Source organism: Megalops cyprinoides, chromosome 19 (genome assembly GCF_013368585.1).
Source record: "Megalops cyprinoides isolate fMegCyp1 chromosome 19, fMegCyp1.pri, whole genome shotgun sequence".
NCBI lineage: Eukaryota > Metazoa > Chordata > Actinopteri > Elopiformes > Megalopidae > Megalops > Megalops cyprinoides.
This window is the reverse complement of record NC_050601.1, coordinates 5245657-5267416: the sequence shown is the minus strand read 5'-3', so window position 1 is coordinate 5267416 and position 21760 is coordinate 5245657. Positions and strand designations below refer to the sequence as shown.

Genomic DNA, 21760 nt, shown 5'->3' with positions numbered 1-21760 from the left:
ATAAGCCTTCCTGACTGTGGCTCAAGGCAATGAGCAGAACCCCCCCCAATGGGGTGAATGGAACAGTCCATTTCCCAGTCCAAGGTCTTGAGCTCCACCAGATTCTCTTTTTGGGGGTTGTGATGGTGAAACATTATCTGCTGTTTTTGCACTGTGTTGGGCAAAGCAGTAATTGAATCTTATTTCTACATATTTTAGTAGAAATGGAATTATTATCTACAATATATTATTATTATTATTATTATTATTGAAAAGCAGTTTTAGTACATACATCAACTGGCTACTGAATTCTCATTGGCTAGCTGACCTCTGCCAAATTGAATAAGGCAGATTGTTCTGTACTTTTGCACCACTCTTCCACCCATGATTCATTGTTTACTAATTGGGGATAAAAAAGGAGGCTTACCCTCTTTTGACACTATACATCTCTCCATGTGAAACCGCACAGTAGTTAAACCTTAACAAGTAGCCGTGATTTCCGCATAACCACAGTGAGTTATCATATACTGCTGCACATGTTTATCCCAAACTCTTGATTGTGAGAGAGTGAGGCTTCACGAACCACACAATGTGTGGAGCTGCCATGTGCTGTCAATCACCGACGTGCACGAACCAATCAGAATGCTTTTGCTTGTTTGATTCCGTGAGTCACTGATAACACATGATAGCTCCAGCCATTCTGAAGTTCTGAAGCCATTCTCTGAACTGTCTGTGACATCTGTATACCCGACAGTGGGAATTCACACAGGAATGCCCAGTGGTAATGCACCTTATCGTTAAGGCTACTAAATGCAAGTTAGCAGACAAGGATATCCATTATCACAGATTGAAAAGCCAAGCATTTCGGGCCAGTGGGTTTTTTTTTTTTCCTTTAGAAGATGGCACTGGTTCAAATATGTTGCACTCTGCCCATGGGCACGCGGAAGCTGACGTGTGTGTTGTTGCTTGCACATTTAAGGGCTTTTAAGTGTTTGTACATACCACACTGTAACTTTTCAGTCTGAAGTTGCTGTACCTGTAACTTTGGCTGTCGTGGTTACTGCAGCTGACCCTAGTACGCAGGAATTCGTTGCCATGACATGCTTTATGCGCATAATATTTATGTTTATCATGAACATTGTCATGGTGTTTTTTTTTTCATCTGACAAATAAGGCCTGCTGCATATCATTATGTTATTATAATTTATGCTTAATGAAATAATACCTGAATGTTTTCTTTACACTGTAATGTTAATTGTAAAAGTTATTTTCATGATATATACAATATATGTGTAATTATATATACACAAATGGTAATAAAGCGTGTATATATATTTCTATAAATATAAATATATATAATATATGATATATTTGTCCTGGAGTTACATTTGATTCTCACACTGCTAGAAAATAAAATGATATTTTGAAGTCATTATAGTGCTGTACTGTTTGCATTTTTGTTTGTTTCTGTGGAATGAATACAGCGTAAAACACACATACTGTCTTCAAAATCATTGGTTTTGAGGCTCAAATGTCTCCCTGAACTGGTCTAGTGATATGGTACACTAAGCACATGACTTTCTGCCACTCTGACCTATACATTCCCCAGGCTAAATGAAGTATATACAGCCAAAACACATGGACTTTGTGTTTGAAAAGCTAAAAGGATTTGCAGATGAAGTGTAAATTCTAGTTTTACATTGGAAGTATATGTATTTGCAACTACTTTCTTTTCAGCCTTTTGCCATAGGGCTTACCTATGTCAAAATGTATGGGGAAAATAGCAGTGCTAAATATATGTTTTTTTCTTACCATCTTTACTTTTATTGCCAAAATAACACAAAAAAGCTTTGGCTTCCATTAAAATTTTGTGTTAAATGTTAAGTTATGGGTGGCCTGCTTGTAACTGCAACAACATACTGAACTTACCAAAATTTTGCAAAAATACTGGCAAAAGGCCAAGGATACTATTCCTCTTAGTGGACCTCCTTCCATCCCACTAGTCCATTGGTCTGTTGTATACGAACGTCCATACCTTTTAAACAGACAGTCCCACCCCAACATTATGACGATCCTCTTCGCTATTGTGCTTCTCATCTTAGCTTTCTGCTACACACCTATCTAGCATCTCTGCTACTGATTTGAGGATCCCAACATCCTAGCGCTCCGTTTATTAAACCGCAACGTTAAAACTTGCCTCAATTCCCCAGGGGGTGTGTAGCTGTGTGTATAAATGCGTTATAGTTAATACATTCCCTCTCAGTTTGTCTCCTGAGTCACATAATCAAAACATTGACACACCGTGAGTAAGGGGTGCTTGCTAAGATAGTAAATAATGGAACTTCTCACTGGATATCCACACCTAAAATCTGTCACCTGATTAACTGTGCATTATGCACTGTGGTGCAGAAGTGCTGTGTCCATATCATTCCAGCGGACATCTAGTCTAGTGTTCACCGACTTTCCCATGAAAGTTTCAAATATATTTCAAACTCTAATTTTATATACGTGTTAATGGTAATAATGGGCTAATTAACTTTTTTTCAGTGAAGAGCTGCTGTTGCCCTTAAATCTTTTAAATGCCATGTCTGGGTTGATTTTATTCATCGTCAGACAGATCTCCTTGTAGTCGATAGATGGCGATGTTAACCTTTCAAAATGGTATTTCTGAGCAACAGCAGGTGCAGTTAGGTGTATCATGTCATGACATTAAACAATAAATTCAGTGTCTGGATAAAATAAGTCCTGTCCACGGAAGTAATTCTGTTGAAAGAATGTGCTTATATTGCCTCGGATACACAGAAAACACCGTGTTCTCGTCAAAGTATTCCTCACATATAACAATTTTTTGTCAGCTCTTGTCCATAATCCTTATTGTTCAAGGAAACGTCAACCCGTCTTACTTATCTCACATTACTATTTGTCACAGTTCCCGACAATCAATGTGCAAGCCTTCTAACACTGGGATACAATTGGCCAAAATCCTGGGCGTCTGATGACGCATTATACATGCGATTGGCTCTTTCAACAGCGTAAAAAGGAGCGTGTCCGTAATTTAGTCCGTCTGTTTATTAACAATCTCTCAAATTATTTATCCTGGGTTTCAGGTGTAACAGTGCGTGACACCGAAAAGTCGTCTAAAATATTTGAGAGGGTGTCCCTGAACTTCACTTTCTTTTTGCTGTTTATGACAGAAGAGCTTTATCTTAGCTGGAGACGTTTCTGGGAAACTCCAGTTGGTTTTACTCCCGCCCCCTTGCTCCTCCATCGCCGCTTCCTCGCCCCTCCCCGAATCTTGCCTTTTCGGCTTCCCGCTTCTGCGCACCTCGACCCCGGCCTAAGCTGTCTTGCTTCGACTCGACCGCCTCCTATAACCAGCACGGCCAAGCATGTCGGAATACAGCGCGGTGCCGCCGCCCGGGGCTGGAACACCCCTCGGCGGACAGCCACCCCTGGGGGCCGCCGGAGGAATCAAGAAAGATGCCTTTGCTGACGCGGTGCAGCGAGCCCGTCAGGTAACGCTGGAGACGGGGCGTGTGGGGAGGTTTGGAGCAGCAGCGGCTAGCTAGTTAGCTACATTAAAATGTGCATGTTGGGGTCGGGAGACGAATCAATGGAGCCGGCGTAGTGTACAGTTAGCTTACGCTTGCTAGCTAGTAGGCTAACTGTCTCTTGAGTCCTGGTCTCTCTGATCTAGACCTGGGGTTCCAACAAGCTAAACTTACTAGCCACTAAATCACACTACTATTAATTTAACCGTGCTGTTTTTAGACTTGCCAGATAAACCGGTTCCTTTGCTGTCACACGAGGCCTGCACAGTGCTCCCTAGCTAACTGGCTAGGTATGCTAACATGGCTACAACCAGGATACGACAAACTTACATGTTCAGCCGTGTTGACTGAGATAGATGACCAGCTGCCGCAACGGGTTAGTTAGGCTATTTAGTCTGTTAGTATACTGCGGTTGAGAATAAACCAAATCAGGTAAGAAACTCACCCGCAGGCCGCGGCGCCTGGCTAGCTACCTATAAGATAGTATCAGCTAGCGACTAGTGCACTGGGTGAACAACCTGAAATAACAATCAATATCATATAATATTTTCAATAAAACTGCGCGTCAAAAAAATCAGTTCCCAACAGATGGCATTGACTATGTAACGTTACCGTTGGGAGTTAAGAGCAAACTATTTGCTTAACTAGTTATGCTCAAAATAAACGTTGTAATTGGCCAAGTTATCTTGGTTGGCTAGGGTTGAGGGTACCGGCTAACCCCCTAGCAGCTGACTTTGGTGTTTCAGTTAGCAACATTGATACTGTCAAAAGTAGCCGGCTGGCTGACCTACTGTCCGCAATAGAACCGTTCAAATTGTGCACTGGCTAGAGATCTGAACATACAGGTTAGCTAGGTAACTAGCTAACTGTGTCGCGTCAAATGTTGGCAGTGAAAACGCCAACTCGCTGGTTAACCTGGCAAACGTTAAATATTATAGTTCTAAAACTCAGAAACGGTGCTATTGACAGAACCAGTGCTCGACCAAGATCTCGTTTCAGTGAATCAAGTTTCCTTTCGGCTCTTCTCTCAACGTGTTATAACAGTAATGAACAACCTGAAAACGTTATTAATAGGTTTTTTTTCGGTTATGGTCCACATTTCCAATTAAGCGGCGCAAGCTCTTGACTTGCATACACCTTTATCGATATGTCTTGATGGCATTTTATTGCTCACGATAATACAGAAGTAGTTTTTAGTTTTACAAGTCGGTCCGCAAGTTTAAAAGCCTCATCCTTTTGTATTAGTGGTCACTGTGTTGTTGTTGTGACAGTTTTTTGCTTAAGCCAAATGTCTTTAGCATTGTAAGTGGCATCAGGCCCTCTTTGTCAGTGCTGATGTTTGTTTGCTCGCTAGTTTTGTCTGCACAGCGGGACCTCACCTGTGACCTGGGCTTAGCCCCTTTCCATTTCATTGGAAATCAATATAGGTGGAGGTCAACCATGTGGCATTTTGCTGGACCAGTGCGGGTTTTCTGCAGGCTTTACCAATCGATCACAGATAGATCTTGAAATATTTTGAACAGATCTCAAACGTAAACACTTGTGATATCCAAGTCCCCAAGAATATGAGTTAGACTGTATTCCCTATCTCTTTGTTCTGACTGTCATGTTTTGTTCTGAGTAACAACCTGTATGTTTCACTGCAAGTCTGAAAATCTATTGCCCTGGTCTTCCGCCAGGCCAGACCAGTGGATCACTGATCAATCCTTGACAGAATCATGTAAATCAAGTTTTAAGTCTTAAGTTATATACAGGTTATTTCATGGATGAACGTATAGTTGACAGTAGTGTCTAAATTAGGAATTCAATAACGGATATAAAATTGTAAGGCTGCCGGCTGACCATCGAAGCTGTTGCCATTCCCACTCTCTGTCTAAGCCACCAAAACGGAAAGACTTGCGCTTGTTTGCTTGAAGTATATGCAATGGGAAGTACATTACCACTCGAGCACGGTCTCCACTTGTCTCTTCTCTTGGTTCCCCATGTGCATACTGTGCGATAGGACGGTGGTTACCATGCTTATGGCGTGGCTTTTACGCTGAGTTTTTCCTGCTCTGTTGTTATGTGCACCAGATCGCAGCGAAGATCGGCGGAGATGCAGGGGGGGCCGCAATGAACAACAGTAATCCAGCCGAGAGCTACCCTTTCACAGCACAGAAACGGCAGCTGGAGGATGCAGGTACATCGCTGCCCTGAACACAGTCACCTCACCGGAGTGCTGTCTCTCTCACACACTGCCCCGAACACGGTCACCTCACCGGAGTGCTGTCTCTCTCACACACTGCCCTGAACACGGTCACCTCACCGGAGTGCTCTCTCTCTCACACACTGCCCTGAACACGGTCACCTCACCGGAGTTCCGTCTCTCTCTCACACACTGCCCCGAACACGGTCACCTCACCGGAGTGCTGTCTCTCTCACACACTGCCCCGAACACGGTCACCTCACCGGAGTGCTGTCTCTCTCACACACTGCCCCGAACACGGTCACCTCACCGGAGTGCTCTCTCTCTCACACACTGCCCTGAACACGGTCACCTCACCGGAGTTCCGTCTCTCTCTCACACACTGCCCCGAACACGGTCACCTCACCGGAGTGCTGTCTCTCTCACACACTGCCCTGAACACGGTCACCTCACTGGAGTGCTGTCTCTCTCACACACTGCCCTGAACACAGTCACCTCACCGGAGTGCTGTCTCTCACACACTGCCCTGAACACGGTCACCTCACCGGAGTGCTGTCTCTCTCACACACTGCCCCGAACACGGTGACCTCACCGGAGTGCTGTCTCTCTCTCACACACTGCCCCGAACACGGTCACCTCACCGGAGTGCTGCCTCTCTCTCACACACTGCCCCGAACACGGTCACCTCACCGGAGTGCTGTCTCTCTCTCACACACTGCCCCGAACACGGTCACCTCACCGGAGTGCTGCCTCTCTCACACACTGCCCCGAACACGGTCACCTCACCGGAGTGCTGCCTCTCTCACACACTGCCCCGAACACGGTCACCTCACCGGAGTGCTGCCTCTCTCACACACTGCCCCGAACACGGTCACCTCACCGGAGTGCTGTCTCTCTCTCACACACTGCCCTGAACATGGTCACCTCACTGGAGTGCTGTCTCTCTCACACCCTGCCCTGAACATGGTCACCTCACTGGAGTGCTGTCTCTCTCACACCCTGCCCCGAACACGGTCACCTCACCGGAGTGCTGTCTCTCTCACACACTGCCCCGAACACGGTGACCTCACCGGAGTGCTGTCTCTCTCTCACACACTGCCCCGAACACGGTCACCTCACCGGAGTGCTGCCTCTCTCTCACACACTGCCCCGAACACGGTCACCTCACCGGAGTGCTGTCTCTCTCTCACACACTGCCCCGAACACGGTCACCTCACCGGAGTGCTGTCTCTCTCTCACACACTGCCCCGAACACGGTCACCTCACCGGAGTGCTGTCTCTCACACACTGCCCTGAACACGGTCACCTCACCGGAGTGCTGTCTCTCTCTCACACACTGCCCCGAACACGGTCACCTCACCGGAGTGCTGCCTCTCTCACACACTGCCCCGAACACGGTCACCTCACCGGAGTGCTGCCTCTCTCACACACTGCCCCGAACACGGTCACCTCACCGGAGTGCTGTCTCTCTCACACCCTGCCCTGAACATGGTCACCTCACTGGAGTGCTGTCTCTCTCACACCCTGCCCCGAACACGGTCACCTCACCGGAGTGCTGTCTCTCACACACTGCCCTGAACATGGTCACCTCACCGGAGTGCTGTCTCTCACACACTGCCCCGAACACGGTCACCTCACCAGAGTGCTGTCTCTCTCACACACTGCCCCGAACACGGTGACCTCACCGGAGTGCTGCCTCTCTCACACACTGCCCCGAACACGGTCACCTCACCGGAGTGCTGTCTCTCACACACTGCCCCGAACACGGTCACCTCACCGGAGTGCTGTCTCTCTCTCACACACTGCCCTGAACACGGTCACCTCACCGGAGTTCCGTCTCTCTCACACACTGCCCCGAACACGGTCACCTCACCGGAGTGCTGCCTCTCTCACACACTGCCCCGAACACGGTCACCTCACCGGAGTGCTGTCTCTCTCACACACTGCCCCGAACACGGTGACCTCACCGGAGTGCTGCCTCTCTCACACACTGCCCCGAACACGGTCACCTCACCGGAGTGCTGTCTCTCTCTCACACACTGCCCTGAACACGGTCACCTCACCGGAGTGCTGTCTCTCACACACTGCCCTGAACACGGTCACCTCACCGGAGTGCTGTCTCTCTCTCACACACTGCCCCGAACACGGTCACCTCACCGGAGTGCTGTCTCTCACACACTGCCCTGAACACGGTCACCTCACCGGAGTGCTGTCTCTCTCTCACACACTGCCCCGAACACGGTCACCTCACCGGAGTGCTGTCTCTCACACACTGCCCTGAACACGGTCACCTCACCGGAGTGCTGTCTCTCTCTCACACACTGCCCCGAACACGGTCACCTCACCGGAGTGCTGTCTCTCACACACTGCCCTGAACACGGTCACCTCACCGGAGTGCTGTCTCTCTCTCACACACTGCCCCGAACACGGTCACCTCACCGGAGTGCTGTCTCTCTCACACACTGCCCCGAACACGGTCACCTCACCGGAGTGCTGTCTCTCTCTCACACACTGCCCCGAACACGGTCACCTCACCGGAGTGCTGTCTCTCACACACTGCCCCGAACACGGTCACCTCACCGGAGTGCTGCCTCTCTCACACACTGCCCCGAACACGGTCACCTCACCGGAGTGCTGTCTCTCACACACTGCCCTGAACACGGTCACCTCACCGGAGTGCTGTCTCTCTCTCACACACTGCCCTGAACACGGTCACCTCACCGGAGTGCTGTCTCTCACACACTGCCCTGAACACGGTCACCTCACCGGAGTGCTGTCTCTCACACACTGCCCTGAACACGTCCTCCCTCCCTCCCTCCCTGCCTTTCTCCTTCCCTTTTGAATGCTGGAGCATTTTTTTCGTGGGTTTTCTCGTGTTCTGGCATACTTTTGAGTGGGCATGCACACATTCTCTGTCACACTGTGACACATTCCTTTACACTCTTTCTGGCAACATTGGTTTTAGAGGTGGGCTTTGACTGTGTTTTAACACATAACACATCTAAATAGGCAGTGGGGCGACAGTGTAGCATAATGGTTAAGGAGCAGGACTCGTAACCAAAAGGTTGCCGGTTCTGGGGAACTGCTGCTGGACCCATGGGCAAGGTACTTAACCCACAATTACCTCCTGTATAAATGGATAACATTGTATAAAAAAAAAATAATTGATGTAAGTTGTCTGCTCACTCAAAATTGCCGGCAGCATATAGATATATAGTGCAACTTGCTATCAGTTAGTCCTGGTAAATTTCTCACAGAATCGCTTTGTGCTGTGGAGACCGCTTTGTAGCAGTGCCATCCCACTGCACAACCTTACTCAAACTCATACAGTTGCTGTGGATCACATTAGCGTTAATGAAAGTGCTTGCTGCGTTTCATGCTCCCCAGCTTAATGACCTGCCAGTTAATGCATTAACTGTGTTATGGATGTTGTTCCAATTTTTGTTTTTTTTTCCTCTCTCTCTCTCTCTCTCTCTGCAGAACAGCCAGAGAGCAAGAAAATGGCCCCCCAGAGTGACCGGGACTCGGCGACCGCGCTGTGTAAATGCCCCCATCTTGGCTCCTACCGTGTGACCGGTGTCTCCCCCCTGTGTTTCCACTCCTTGACAGCGAGATCGCTGTCACCCTCCCACCCCCCCCACCCCCCATCTTGTGTTGTGTCTGCGTCTCTGTCTTTGTCACCTCCCGGTCTTGCAGTTGGCCTGTAATCTGATCTGAGACCTTTCTCTTCTCCCGCAGCCATCGGCGCTCAGCTGGCTGCTCTGGCCCAGCAGAGGTAAAGGCCGGGCGCTCGGGGCCCCGTGTCACCCGCTCCTCATTATTTTACACTCGTTCATCAATGGGGAAAAATAAAACAGCGGCCAGTCAGTGGCATATTTCATGGCTTAAGTTTTGTGATTTCCGATTTCCGTTTGTCAGTGGTTTGGAAGCGCGGAGGTGGGGGGGGTTTAAGGGGGGGTTTAAGCGAAGCTCCTTGGCTCTCTGCTTTGGGAAGGGAGACTTTTTACCTGTAATGATAATGACGTGGAAGTGGGAGGGGCTTGGTTTTTGGTTTGGGTGGGTCTGCAGAAGGGTAATGTTCTGTAGTGTTCTCCCACGCTCTCTGTAGGACTCACTTTAACAGATTGGTGGATTTCGTGGTAACTTACCCTTCTCTTTCATTTCTCTTATATTTCCAGTCGGCCAACGACCACCACAGAGGAGTACAGTGTCCCTGATGGCATGGTTGGACTCAGTGAGTGCTCCCACTCAAAGATGCCTTGTACTTACACACACACACACACACACACACACACACACACACACACACACACATACACACACAGTCTCAGTGCTCAGGTCCTCTGTTTACCTTGAGCTGGAATTCAGTCTGTCTATGTATAAATGATGATTCCAAAGCAGGGTTGCATAAAGGAGGAAAAGGATCAAATCCAGCCCCTAGTCTGTCAGACTAAAACAGCATCTACCTTGGTATAAGTTGTCTTGATGGAGATGAGGACTCCTCATGGATGTTACTACTTGTATGTGTCTCGTTCTCCATAACAGAACATTTTGTTCTTCCTTCTTCAGGCTAGCAGAACTGTTCAGGGTAAATCCTGTCCCTTGTTATAAGCTAAGGGCTTTATATTAAAATTATTAACCCTTTTACCTTCTTCTCTTCCAGTCATTGGCAGGGGAGGAGAACAGATCAACAAAATCCAGCAGGATTCTGGCTGCAAGGTTCAGATTGCACCAGGTAAGAACACCTTTGGCTTTACTCCATGTGATGCTAAAGTCCCCTTGATGAGGTGTGCTGGGCTAAGAGTGAGCTTTAGCAGTAGGTGCTATAGTATTTAGATTGAATGGACAGTATCAAAAGTGTACAGAGTGGATCACTGATTTGTTCTTATTTCACTGCATTTGCTCAGACAGTGGAGGTCTTCCAGAGAGGAGTGTGTCTCTCACTGGAACCCCGGACTCCATACAGTAAGTATCTGTCCCTGTCTCCAGTGTGTCAGCATGCTGTTCCAGGATCAGCTCCATGTGCGTATGTTCTGACCTTCCTCCTCCTCCTCCTCCTCCTCCTCCTCCGCCGCTCAGGAAAGCCAAGATGCTCCTGGACGAGATCGTGTCGCGGGGGAGGGGGACACCCCCGTCTTCCTTCCACGAGTCGACCAACGGCCAGAGCGGCTCAGTCCAGGAGATGATGATCCCTGCAGGCAAGGCCGGCCTGATCATCGGCAAGGGAGGGGAGACCATCAAACAGCTGCAGGTGTGTGTGTGTGTGTGTCCCATTTCTGCAGGAAGAGGAGGGAACAGGTAACCCCTCCGTAAGGGAGCAGAGAGAAAGATCTGGGAGGAGGGATACGTGCTCTGACATGTTAAACTGAAACCGCTGCTGTAATCTGCAGCAGAGGGAGTGTAATTACCCTTGGTGAAAACTCTTCAGTATTGCCTTAGTTTATCATTTATAGTGTACGCCATTAAATCAGCTATGCCAGAATGCCCAGACTTCATAACTGATGGCCTCGGAATCTGGTTTCAGCCCAAATGACCTGAAACTGTATTTAATGCTGTAGCAGCGGGCAGCATAAAATGATGGTGCGCATATACGTGTACATGCATGCTGTTGTAGAGCGCAGAGGTCAAATGTATAGAATGAAGGGTGCTTCAGGCTGACAGAGCTTCGCGTCTTTATTTTTGGGGTGCAGGAGCGAGCAGGAGTGAAGATGATCCTAATCCAGGACGGTTCCCAGGCGCCAAACATGGACAAACCCTTACGCATCATCGGGGAGCCCTACAAAGTACAGGTGCGTGACACGGGGCGGGCCTCCCAGGGTCCTGAGAGCTCACAACAGCCAGTCCTGCTCCTGTAGCTGGATACCTCCCCGCCAGTGTGGGCTGCTGGCTTTGTTAGGCTCTGGTCTGGAGAGGAGTATGTCTTACATCATCAGTGATGAAGTGGCAGCCCTTTGTGATGGGAAGTTATCCCCTTCAGTATGTTTCTGTTATGTTTCTGTCACAAGGAGCTTGTTGAGGATAGCTGGGGAAATGTGCCATGACTAGCCAGGTTTTCAGTTCATTTACTCAACTCGGATAAAAAAGACCTCATTAAAGAGCAAGCGGGGATAGAGAAACTGCTTTCCACTGTTTGGGCTGTTTTTTGGAGGGAAAGGACAGGTCACGGCGCAGATGGAAGCGTCTTTGTGCGCGTACATCTGTGTGTGTGTGTGTGTGTGTGTGTGTGTGTGTGTGTGTGTGTGTGTGTATGTGTGTGAGAGAGTGAGAGTGTATGTGTGTGAGAGAGTGAGAGTGTATGTGTGTGAGAGAGTGAGAGTGTATGTGTGTGAGAGAGTGAGAGTGTGTGTGTGTGTGTGTGTGTGTGTGTGTGTGTGTGTGCGCGCGCGCGTGCGTGCGCGCGGGCGGGCGATTTTTGTTAGCAGCGAAGATCCCCCCCCCCCAACTCCCAAATTCTGTGTCCCGGCAGCAAGCACGAGAGCTGGTCCAGGAGATCCTGCGAGAGAGGGATCACCCCGGATTCGGAGACCGGAACGAGTACGGCTCCCGCATGGGCGGAGGAATCGATGTGAGTGTCTCTCTCTAGCCCCGAACGGCCGTGTGTAAGGGGCCTGGGGGCACGTCTGTCTCATCTCTTCTGACCTGATGCATGTGTGTCTGTGAGTTTCGCTGTCTGGGTGACCAGGTTTGCGTGTTCATCTGTAATGAGTTGCCAGGTCGCGGTCTGTGGCAGAATGAGAATTCTCCCAGAGAGCACACGTGAGCGTGGCTTGGTCTGTTGACCCAAGTTTTTGGCATCAACGCAGTCAGTCTGCCTACAGATGCTCAGTTCTGTTTTTCTGCACAGAAAGCTGTGTATCTGTTGTTGAAGCTCTGGCTGTTCTGACTTGCTGGCTCATTATCACCATCCTCCAAAAGGCATAGTGCTGCGGCATGGGATTAATGTGCGAAGTGCCTGTGAGATGTTTCAGGGCCACGATGAGGTTTCCATTTGCTTATGCGAGTTTCTGCTCTCTGATCGGCTAGGTGCCAGTTCCCCGTCATTCAGTCGGAGTGGTGATTGGTCGCAACGGAGAGATGATCAAGAAAATTCAGAACGACGCCGGAGTGAGGATACAGTTCAAACCAGGTAACCTGTGTCCTGGTACAGATTCCCATCATCATAGACATTCATACAAATCAAAGTCAACACTGTACATGTGAGTGTGCTTGCTGCTGTTTGGAGGTATATTAAAACAAATCGGTTCCGTATTTCAGTATGTGTCAGACTACGCATTATCAAGCAATGGGTTATAAAAATGTACTCCATTTCTAAGTGTGTTGTAAAGTGAAGGGCAGTTTGGGAAACCCTGCTTTAGGAGAGTTTTTGGGGATTTGGGTTGGTGTTTGTGGGTGGGGTCCGTCTGTAAGCGACTCTGTTTCCCCCAGATGATGGCGCAGGGCCTGACAAAGTGGCCCACATCATGGGTCCCCCCGAGCGCTGTGACCATGCTGCCCGCATCATCGCTGACCTGCTTCAGAGTATCCGGGTTCGAGAGGAAGGACAGGGGGTGGGTGCAGTCAGAGCACCGTGTGCGATACATTGGGCATGAGCATTATGAGGTCATCTTGAAATCCTGTGATGTCACAGTTAGACGACATGGGGTTTGAGGTGCAGCCTGCAGTTAGAAGAAAAAAGAGATCACTTCTTAGCTGTTTGCAGTAGGTCCTCTCTTTGAGTTGAACTGCTTGAATATTTAAGAGATTGTTGCTCTATGACCAGCAACCAGAGTGTGGGTAGATGTATTGTGATGAGGAAATTAAGTTAATTCTACCGATTATAAATTAATTTGCCAAAATCAACATTGAATACATTTGGTATAACATTGGGTACACTGCTTATTTTGTGGCCTAATATTGTTGTGTATGGAATGACAGTGATGTATGTCTGTGTGTCTCTGTCTGTGTCCTGAGCAGGGGCCACCAGGGCCACCAGGAATGCCCCCTGGGCGGGGCCGGGGGCGGGGACAGGGCAACTGGGGCCCACCAGGCGGGGAGGTGACCTTCTCCATCCCTAGCCACAAGTGCGGCCTGGTCATCGGCCGGGGAGGCGAGAACGTCAAAGCCATCAACCAGCAGACGGGGGCGTTCGTGGAGATCTCCCGCCAGCTGCCCCCCAACGGTGACCCCAACTTCAAGCTCTTCGTCATCCGGGGCTCCCCTCAGCAGATCGATCACGCCAAGCAGCTGATCGAGGACAAGATCGAGGTAACCAGACCCCCGTGCCTGACAGGAGTGTGGATCTAGGGGGAGTAGGACAGCTTTCTTGGCCCTTTTTTCCCCCCAAGTAAATTCTGCACAGATTGGCCACTGTTGAGGAAAAAATATGAAAGGAAGTACAAACCTCAGGTGATCAGAGCGTTACAACAAACCACTATTTCATTTCTTGCTACGGCTGTTATGTGTATTTTAACAGTGACAAGTAAAGAGCATCAGTTATCCAGAATACCAGCTTGGTGAATCATCGTATTCAGTAAGCTAACAGGTACACACAGGTAATTGTAATTTGCCGCAGGGCATATTTTAGAGATTGTTTTGAAGATGTCTTGTATTGTGTTTTGAGCTGTGTTGTATCCACGTCAATTATCACCTGATTTCACTGTAGCAGATGAATGATATAGACAAGCTTTGACTATTAACTGCACCAGAGAAGACCAAACTGCCTCACTGACTCCCCCAAACTGAAGTATACTGTTGAATGCTTTAGAGAGGCTACTGGGCATCTGGTAACTCTGGTCCCGGTTGTGTTTGCAGGGTCCGCTGTGTCCTGTGGGCCCAGGTCCAGGTGGCCCAGGACCCTCCGGGCCAATGGGGCCGTACAACCCCAATCCCTACAACCAGGGACCCCCTGGTCCCCCTGGTCCACAGTGAGTACAGTCATTTGTATTCATTTGCAGAATAAAGGGGTGATAGTGCAAATGGCGACATCTAGTGGTGGGTATAGACGCTGGTTGGACTGGGTAACAGATTATACACACACACACACACACACACACACACACACACACACACACACACACACACTGCTGATGTCATCATGCAGCTAGAGGCAGGTAAGCATATAAAGGTGAACCACTGACAGGAACAGGCACGGGTGAAAATCCATGGTGGCAAACTTGAGCACAGGGAGACATTGGTGACTCTTGATTTGATTCAGGTGGAAATTGCTCTTTGTCCTGAGGTCAGATGTCAGATTTTGTCTGGACTATAATGCTCTCAGTGATTTTGGATATGCTGTTTGTTTTCGCTGGAACTCTGGTCGACAGTGTTTGTTTGGGCCTACAGCATCTGCGCATCAAGCGCTGACTCATTTTGCTGTTGCTGTTTTTCGTTACTGGCACTCGCAGGCCTGCACTGAGTCCCCGTCCCCATCGGCTCCCTGAGGCAGATTGACCCGTTTGTCTTCCTGTTTCTGGCCTCAGTTCAGGGCAGGGGGGGGGGAGGGGCTTTTGTTTTCCCTTTCCTCTTTTCATGGACAGTACACGGGGAGCTGAACTGTTCCCTCTGTGCTGTCATTTTGTGAGTAAAAATAAACGAAACTAAACCAAGCTGGCCCAAAGGGAGATCCCAGGAGTCAGAGAGTGAATGCGTTCGCCTTGGCTATCGATCGGGTTTGCGTTCCTTTGTTTGCTTTCTTACACTCACACACAACACACAAATGGATTACACCAGCTGTGGCCCCCTTCCAGAAAAGTTACTTCGTAACAGTGCACATTCTTTTCCTCCCATATCCACAAGCAAGTTATTATCCAGGTTCATATGGACAACAATGGAGAATAAAAGTGCAGATTACAGTGCGAAGTGCAATATACATCTCTAATGCAGGAAAACAGTCCTCGACTTGAATCTGAACTGGATGTAAATTAATAACAGGCAGATGGGTAGATGTGTATTTGAATGAACCTGGAGAGACAGTATGTGTTCAGGTGGATTCTTGTGTTCAGTGACTTATGGGTAACTTTTCTCTCTCTGCAGTGGTCCCCCAGCCCCTCACCAGTACCCCCCGCAAGGCTGGGGTAATGCGTACCAGCAGTGGCAGCCCCCGGGACCTCATGACCCCAGTAAGCTCTTCCATTCACGTTACATTACGTTACTGCCATTTAGCAGATGCTCTTATCCAGAGCAACTTGCAACAGGTTACAGTTTCATCTGTTTATACAGCTGTTGATGTATCAAGGCAGTGGTGGGTTAAATGCCTTGCCCGAGGGTTCAACGGCAGTGCCCTAGCGAGGAATCGGACCAGAAACCTTTCAGTTACCAGCCCTGCTCCTTGCCACTGTGCACTGCTGCCCTCTGCTGTTTGACTGCTTTAACATCATTCCCCAGCCAAGTCTCTGTCGCACCGTGTTCATTCCGTTTGTGTCTGAACCTGGCACATAGGGGGCGGTGTTGTGCTGTGGTGTGTGTGGCCAGGTGGCAGCGAGTGGTGGTCATGATGACCCCAAAGAGCAGAAGGTCTGACAGAAGCAGCCCAGGGACTTTGCTGTGATATCGCAGAGCCGGGCAGACTGCCTAGCTGTCCCCAAGATTCTGTCCCAACAAGATCCTGAAGTAGCAGTGTTCTCAAAGGAAGTAGCCGTCTGAGTCTGCAAAGATGGCGGAGGCCCACAGCATATGCACAGAGATGGCTTTCATGAGGAGACGGCAGACTGAAGCAGCAGCTGTTCCTTTGAAGTAGTCAGTTTAACATTTTCTGTTCATTACCTTTGGGACACTTGGTGGAAAGGCGTTTTTTTTTTAACCGCTAGAACATGGCAGCACTATTGACAAGCCTTGACATTCTCTTGCGGACTGCAGTTCCTGCCGTCTGGCCTTGTTTTGAATCACTGCATAAACTTCAGAAGCAGGTGGAAGTCAGGTCTGCTCCACTATCCTGTTTTCTGACTGGCTCCGCCCCCTCCTGATGACCCCTCCCCCCTCACTAAAACCCCTCCCCCTGTGTGTTTCAGGTAAGGCAGCTGCAGCGGACCCCAACGCTGCCTGGGCGGCTTATTACGCCCAGTATTACCAGCAGCCTGCGGGCGCAGTGCCCGGGCAGCCCCCCGCCGCGCCCACGGGCGCCCCCACACCTACGGAGCAGCCCCAAGCTGGCCAGACCCCCGGCGGCCAGCCCGACTACACCAAGGCCTGGGAGGAGTACTACAAGAAGATGGGTGAGCCGTTTCTCTCCTCCGTTTCATCCATCACAATGTCTCCCTCTGCTGGAGACCTGTTGTATTCCACTCCGTGTGTTCGATCAGTGGGAGGGCTCTCTGAACCAAAGTCACAGCCTGTTGCAGTTTCTGTCTCGTCTCACTGTCTCTCCCCCCCCCCCCGTCTCTCCCTCTCTCTCACAGCTCAGGCAGGCAGTACGGCGGCTGCCCCAGCCGCCGGCGGTGCCCAGACTGACTACAGTGCCGCCTGGGCAGAGTACTACAGACAGCAAGCTGCTTACTATGGGCAGACAGGGGGACAGGCTCCAGGTCAGCCAGCTGCCCCACAGCAAGGACAGCAGGTGCGTCACGCGAGAACCCACACCTGCACACGTTCTCAGCGGCAGTGTGTAGAGCTGCTCCTTTCCTAACTTCCTGTATTCTTTTTTTTTTTTTTTTTTTGCAGACACAGTGAGACAACATGGATCAGCCTTTGTGTTAAGAGAGAGGAAGAATGAGAGTGAGAGAGACCGTGTGAAAGAGAGACGCCATTCAACTTAACCCAGCCAGCCATCTGGACTGTTTTTTTTTTTTTTTTTTGTTTTTGATTTTATATTAATTTTGCTTTTTTATTTTTGTTCTGAGGGAAGCTGTGACCGCAGTCCTCCCCCTGCCCACCCACCCCATCTTGCCGAGTGTCCCTCATCCAGACCACTTTTAAAGAAAAATGTGAAAAGGACAAAAATCTATCCTTCTTTTTTTGATGGAAAGATCGAATGGAGAGACCTGTGAGCCTGTGCTCGGTTTTGGCTGTCTCCCCTGTTATACCCCTCCCCTATCCCGACTCAGAAGATGTTGACATGAACTTAGACTTGACGTCCAGATTCACTGGCTGGCTGACACACCCACCCACCAATCAACTGATCCGCCTGACCGCACTTTTCCCTCTTTTGTTTTCCTTAGCGATCGTCTACTAAAAATACTTCTAGTCCTACTACTGCATTTACCCAACTGAACATCAGTTTGTAAAAATTCAATTGTGTTTTTTTTTTTTTTTGTTTGTTCGTTTTGGCAAACGAGATTGAGGGGGGGGAGCGTAATAAAATCTTTTGTTTGCTTTTAAGTCTAATTTTATTATTATTTTTTTTAACTAGATTTTCTTTTTAGCTTTTGAGTTTGGAACATTCCCATTACTGGAGTAGCAGGTTTTCCATCCATTTTTGACAATTTTAGTTTTAATTGTTTGGATCGACGGGGGTCTCCTGTGTGTGCATGCATATATGTGTGTATGTGTATGTGTGTACGTGTGTGAGACTAGTTTAACAATGCCTGTGTAACTGTCAGAATGGATGTGTGTGGAGATGTATATACGTGTCTGTCCAGTATGCAGGTTTATGTACTATGGTACATGGTATGTCTGGGGTTGAAAGTGCAGACAGCACAGCCCATGCAGGACCCCTTGCTCTGACTCCTGCCTTGATTGCCGTTTTGTCACAGAGTGGAAAGGTTTGTTTTTTTTTTTGTTTTTTTTTCTTTTGTTTTTCCATTTATCTCCTGTTCATGATGTTATATATTGTATGCTTGGGTTTTACTTTTTACTGCTTGTTTTTAAAAACTTCACAATAAAAGATGATATTCAGACCTCCCACTCTTTCTCTCCAAGTCACGCTTGATCTATCCAATGAGCAGAAATAGGATTGTGACTGAACATCTCAATGGCTTCTATATTATAGGTCTTTTTTTTATAATTATTGCAGTACAAACAAACTGTAAATCACATGGATGGATGTCTCATTGAGAGGAATGTAGTGTAATGATTGCATCTTGCACGGCTGGCCGTGCTGATGTCTTTGTGGTGGTAGGGGCTCAGTGACATCCCCAACAGCATGGTGGAAATTCATTGTGGTTGACCAAAAACAACGTCCCAGATCACTTGTCACATCCGGTCACATATAGATGTGTGAAGTGTCTTGTCATTCTTCTCGGTGCTTCCTAAAAGTACAGGAAGTAACAGTTGCTTGTTTGATAGTGCACTCGCTGCTTGTCAACGCTAAAATGTTACTCATTTCTGAGTCATTTTGGAGCTACGGGCGACCTCTTCTACACAGCGAATTCCCCCAGTTTGAGATAAAACCCAGCAGTGACACACAGCAATGTCATTTCAGTATGTTAAGAATTGTTACTGAGGGGTGTAAGTACATGTCATAAACTCTCGTTTTTACTGCTATGGAAAATTCAAATTTGTCTCATTTTCTGTTTACGTCCTCCCTGACCTGAGTTTAGCGCAGAACAGAGAACCCAGACGATCTGTTTTATGCCCCGCTGTCATAGCAATGGAGCACTTCTGAACAACAGTGTAAGCACAGGATTGCAGTGTAAGCACAGGATTGCGCCATGAAGATCATAAGACCATAATGTACATAAAATCTGCTTCCTCTGTCACGCGCCCCCTCACCACCCGCAGGGAAGCCACGGAGGATAGTGTACTGTGTCTTGTCAGCTGATTCTTTATACAGGATCACAAAACAGCTCTTAACTGTTACTTTAACACCTTCCCACGTTTCGATGCTGCGGTATAGCACTGTGCTTAGGTGAGAAATGTCACACGGTTCGGCCTGCAGTGCAATTATCGTCCACCAGAGGGCGGCTTGACCAGAGAGCCCCCCCGTCGCTGAATGTGGCACTGGCCATGTGCCCAGGGAGCGAATGTGAACAACAGAGCAATTCTGTTTATGAGTATTACCTAAGAAAAAGGCAGCGGCCACGACCACGTTTTTGGGTTTTGAGTAAAGAGACGTGGGTGGGCCAGCAAGGCCTGTCATTGAGAAAGGAAAAAAAACCTATAGTGGAGCACCAGTAGGGTAAAACAAAGCCCTCACCATTTATTTCTGAAACACCGCCCCCACGCAGCTCTGTACCGATGGCTGAGCATATCAGTGAATCACTCTAGGTTTGATTAATCATTCAGTAACGCTTAATGCAAAGGACCCGTACAGCCTTCGTAGCACCTGTACAAACAACCTTACAAATTTATGCCAGCTAACGGACTCGCTGGGCGTGATGCAACCGTGCATGTCACAAATGATATCATAAGCTGCTATTGTGGTTCTGAATGTTACGAGGGTATGTCAAGGTTACGATGACACAGCCCATCCTTTGATTTATGCCTGACTGCTCAGAAAGAGTTGCTAATTATTCAGGTCTGGGTTTTGTCATGGTCTAGCTTCATTTTGTGCATGTATCTGGATCTGCCTGATGCTACATTATTCATTTTGCCAAGCAGATGCCCTTAGCCACAGAATTTCCCTCTGTTCCAACACCTTTAGCCATTGCAAATGACAGTGCTTACAGCTTTACACTGTGCATTTGAAGCCCATCTGAACGACAGGGTTCTTACTAGAACATTTCTGTGAGTCGTTTCTACTTCTGTATTGCTGCCTAACCACCTGAGAGAAAGTGCCCTGTTTGTGTGTCAGCTGTACCCCATGTGGGATTTGAACTAGCAACCCTCAGCCCAGCTCTGTAACCACTACAGCCACACTATTTCCCCTTCTGTGTGCCATCGTGGGAACTTGGTTATGTCTTACAAAAAAAGGAAGCTGACTCATATCATTATAGAGAGAAAAGTGGAAAAAAAAACATGCAATATACAAGCTCTTCAACACTGTGCAATTTTAGAAATTCTTAATTTATTTATATCTTTAAAATTAAAAACATCTGCATTGCATTCTATAACCTCCAAAGGCACAAGCATTCTCTTGGTTGTCCAGATTCATAAAACACTTTCCCACACTAGGTTTAGTTTTTTCCTGTTTGTCTTTGTGTAGTTAGAAAATGAAGTACAGCTCTCAAACAATATGCATGTTAATACTAAAAAAACACCACTCTGTAGTGAGTATCTTTTAATATTTTTGAGGATTTGAGTGTTGATATGTTAGATCAGTCCTGGTGAAGCATCAGCCCCCCAGAGGAGAGGGCAAATTCGTGCTGGTATCAGACCCTCCACAAAGAGTAAAGGGATTGTACACTGCAGTAAAGAGGCAGCTTCACTGTGGTGTACAGTTATTTGTGAAATCAAAATAATAGTAATAATAATAATAATGATCATAATAAAGTGGTGGTCAATGTTTTATGAATGTGGCTCAATTTCGAAAACCAAAGTTTTGGCAGAAAGGAAATCATATCTTACAGGTACAGCGACAACAAAGATCTTGTGATGGGACTGGGGAGAAGGCTGATCTATATTTCTTCAGCCATGTAATCTCTGTTTTTTTTTTCTTCTGGCTCTCACTCTCTTTAACAGCCAAGGCAGTGGGACACAGAGTGAGGGAGGGGTAAAGGGTGAGGGGAAGAGGGGTGGACCGTGCTATGCTCCACCCATGTGGCAGACAACAGCGCTCGTCTTTCGCTAAGCACGTCCCAGAGCCCAAACACAAGGGCTCCCTGTAGGGGCGTCTGTATGCAATTCGTCAAGGGGGGGGGGGCTTTTCGTCCTGTTCTCTCAGAGCAACCAAACGATACACATTTTTCTGTTTTTCCGCTCAGGAATGGACCTCTCTCTTTTCCATACAGTGTGACTTATCACGTGAGGGCAGTGTTCAGGACTGCGCTGACCGGCAGGTCCGGGAGCAGTCTGCGTATCACAACGGCATTGTTCTGCTCAGAGCTCTGGTTGATGCTTGCTGAACTGGGTGCCCATGTACCTACCCACACACACACACACACACACACATATATACAGTAAAGTGAATGTAGACATTACTGACAGAATGAAACACCACTTGTCACTGAAAAAGGTTACATTATGACAGTTATAAACTGACAGACATACCATCACTTCCACACGTTCCTTAAGACGTGCACACACACACACACAC

General features: G+C 48.1%; 1 protein-coding gene across 1 annotated transcript; it reads left to right on the top strand.

The window, feature by feature from the left end:
* Positions 1 to 3034: 3034 nt before the first annotated feature.
* LOC118794533 (far upstream element-binding protein 2-like) lies at positions 3035 to 21210 on the top strand. The gene is made up of 18 exons (XM_036552790.1): positions 3035 to 3494; positions 5604 to 5709; positions 9196 to 9255; positions 9454 to 9490; positions 9894 to 9949; positions 10379 to 10450; positions 10623 to 10680; positions 10795 to 10966; positions 11406 to 11504; positions 12182 to 12280; positions 12739 to 12841; positions 13141 to 13262; positions 13669 to 13959; positions 14506 to 14618; positions 15727 to 15812; positions 16701 to 16904; positions 17088 to 17245; positions 21187 to 21210. Exons 1-18 carry the CDS (start codon positions 3369 to 3371, stop codon positions 21208 to 21210), a joined length of 1986 nt encoding a protein of 661 aa, XP_036408683.1. The 5' UTR covers positions 3035 to 3368.
* The last annotated feature ends 550 nt before the right edge of the window (positions 21211 to 21760 follow it).

What these genes read in the sequence shown, in the direction of transcription:
- LOC118794533 (XM_036552790.1), top strand. Translation starts at nt 3,369, where the DNA reads ATGTCGGAATACAGCGCGGTGCCGCCGCCCGGGGCTGGAACACCCCTC. An exon ending in CGGTGCAGCGAGCCCGTCAG is followed by an intron (nt 3,495 to 5,603) that starts GTAACGCTGGAG and finishes TATGTGCACCAG; the next exon opens with ATCGCAGCGAAGATCGGCGG. An exon ending in GCATGGGCGGAGGAATCGAT is followed by an intron (nt 12,281 to 12,738) that starts GTGAGTGTCTCT and finishes CTGATCGGCTAG; the next exon opens with GTGCCAGTTCCCCGTCATTC.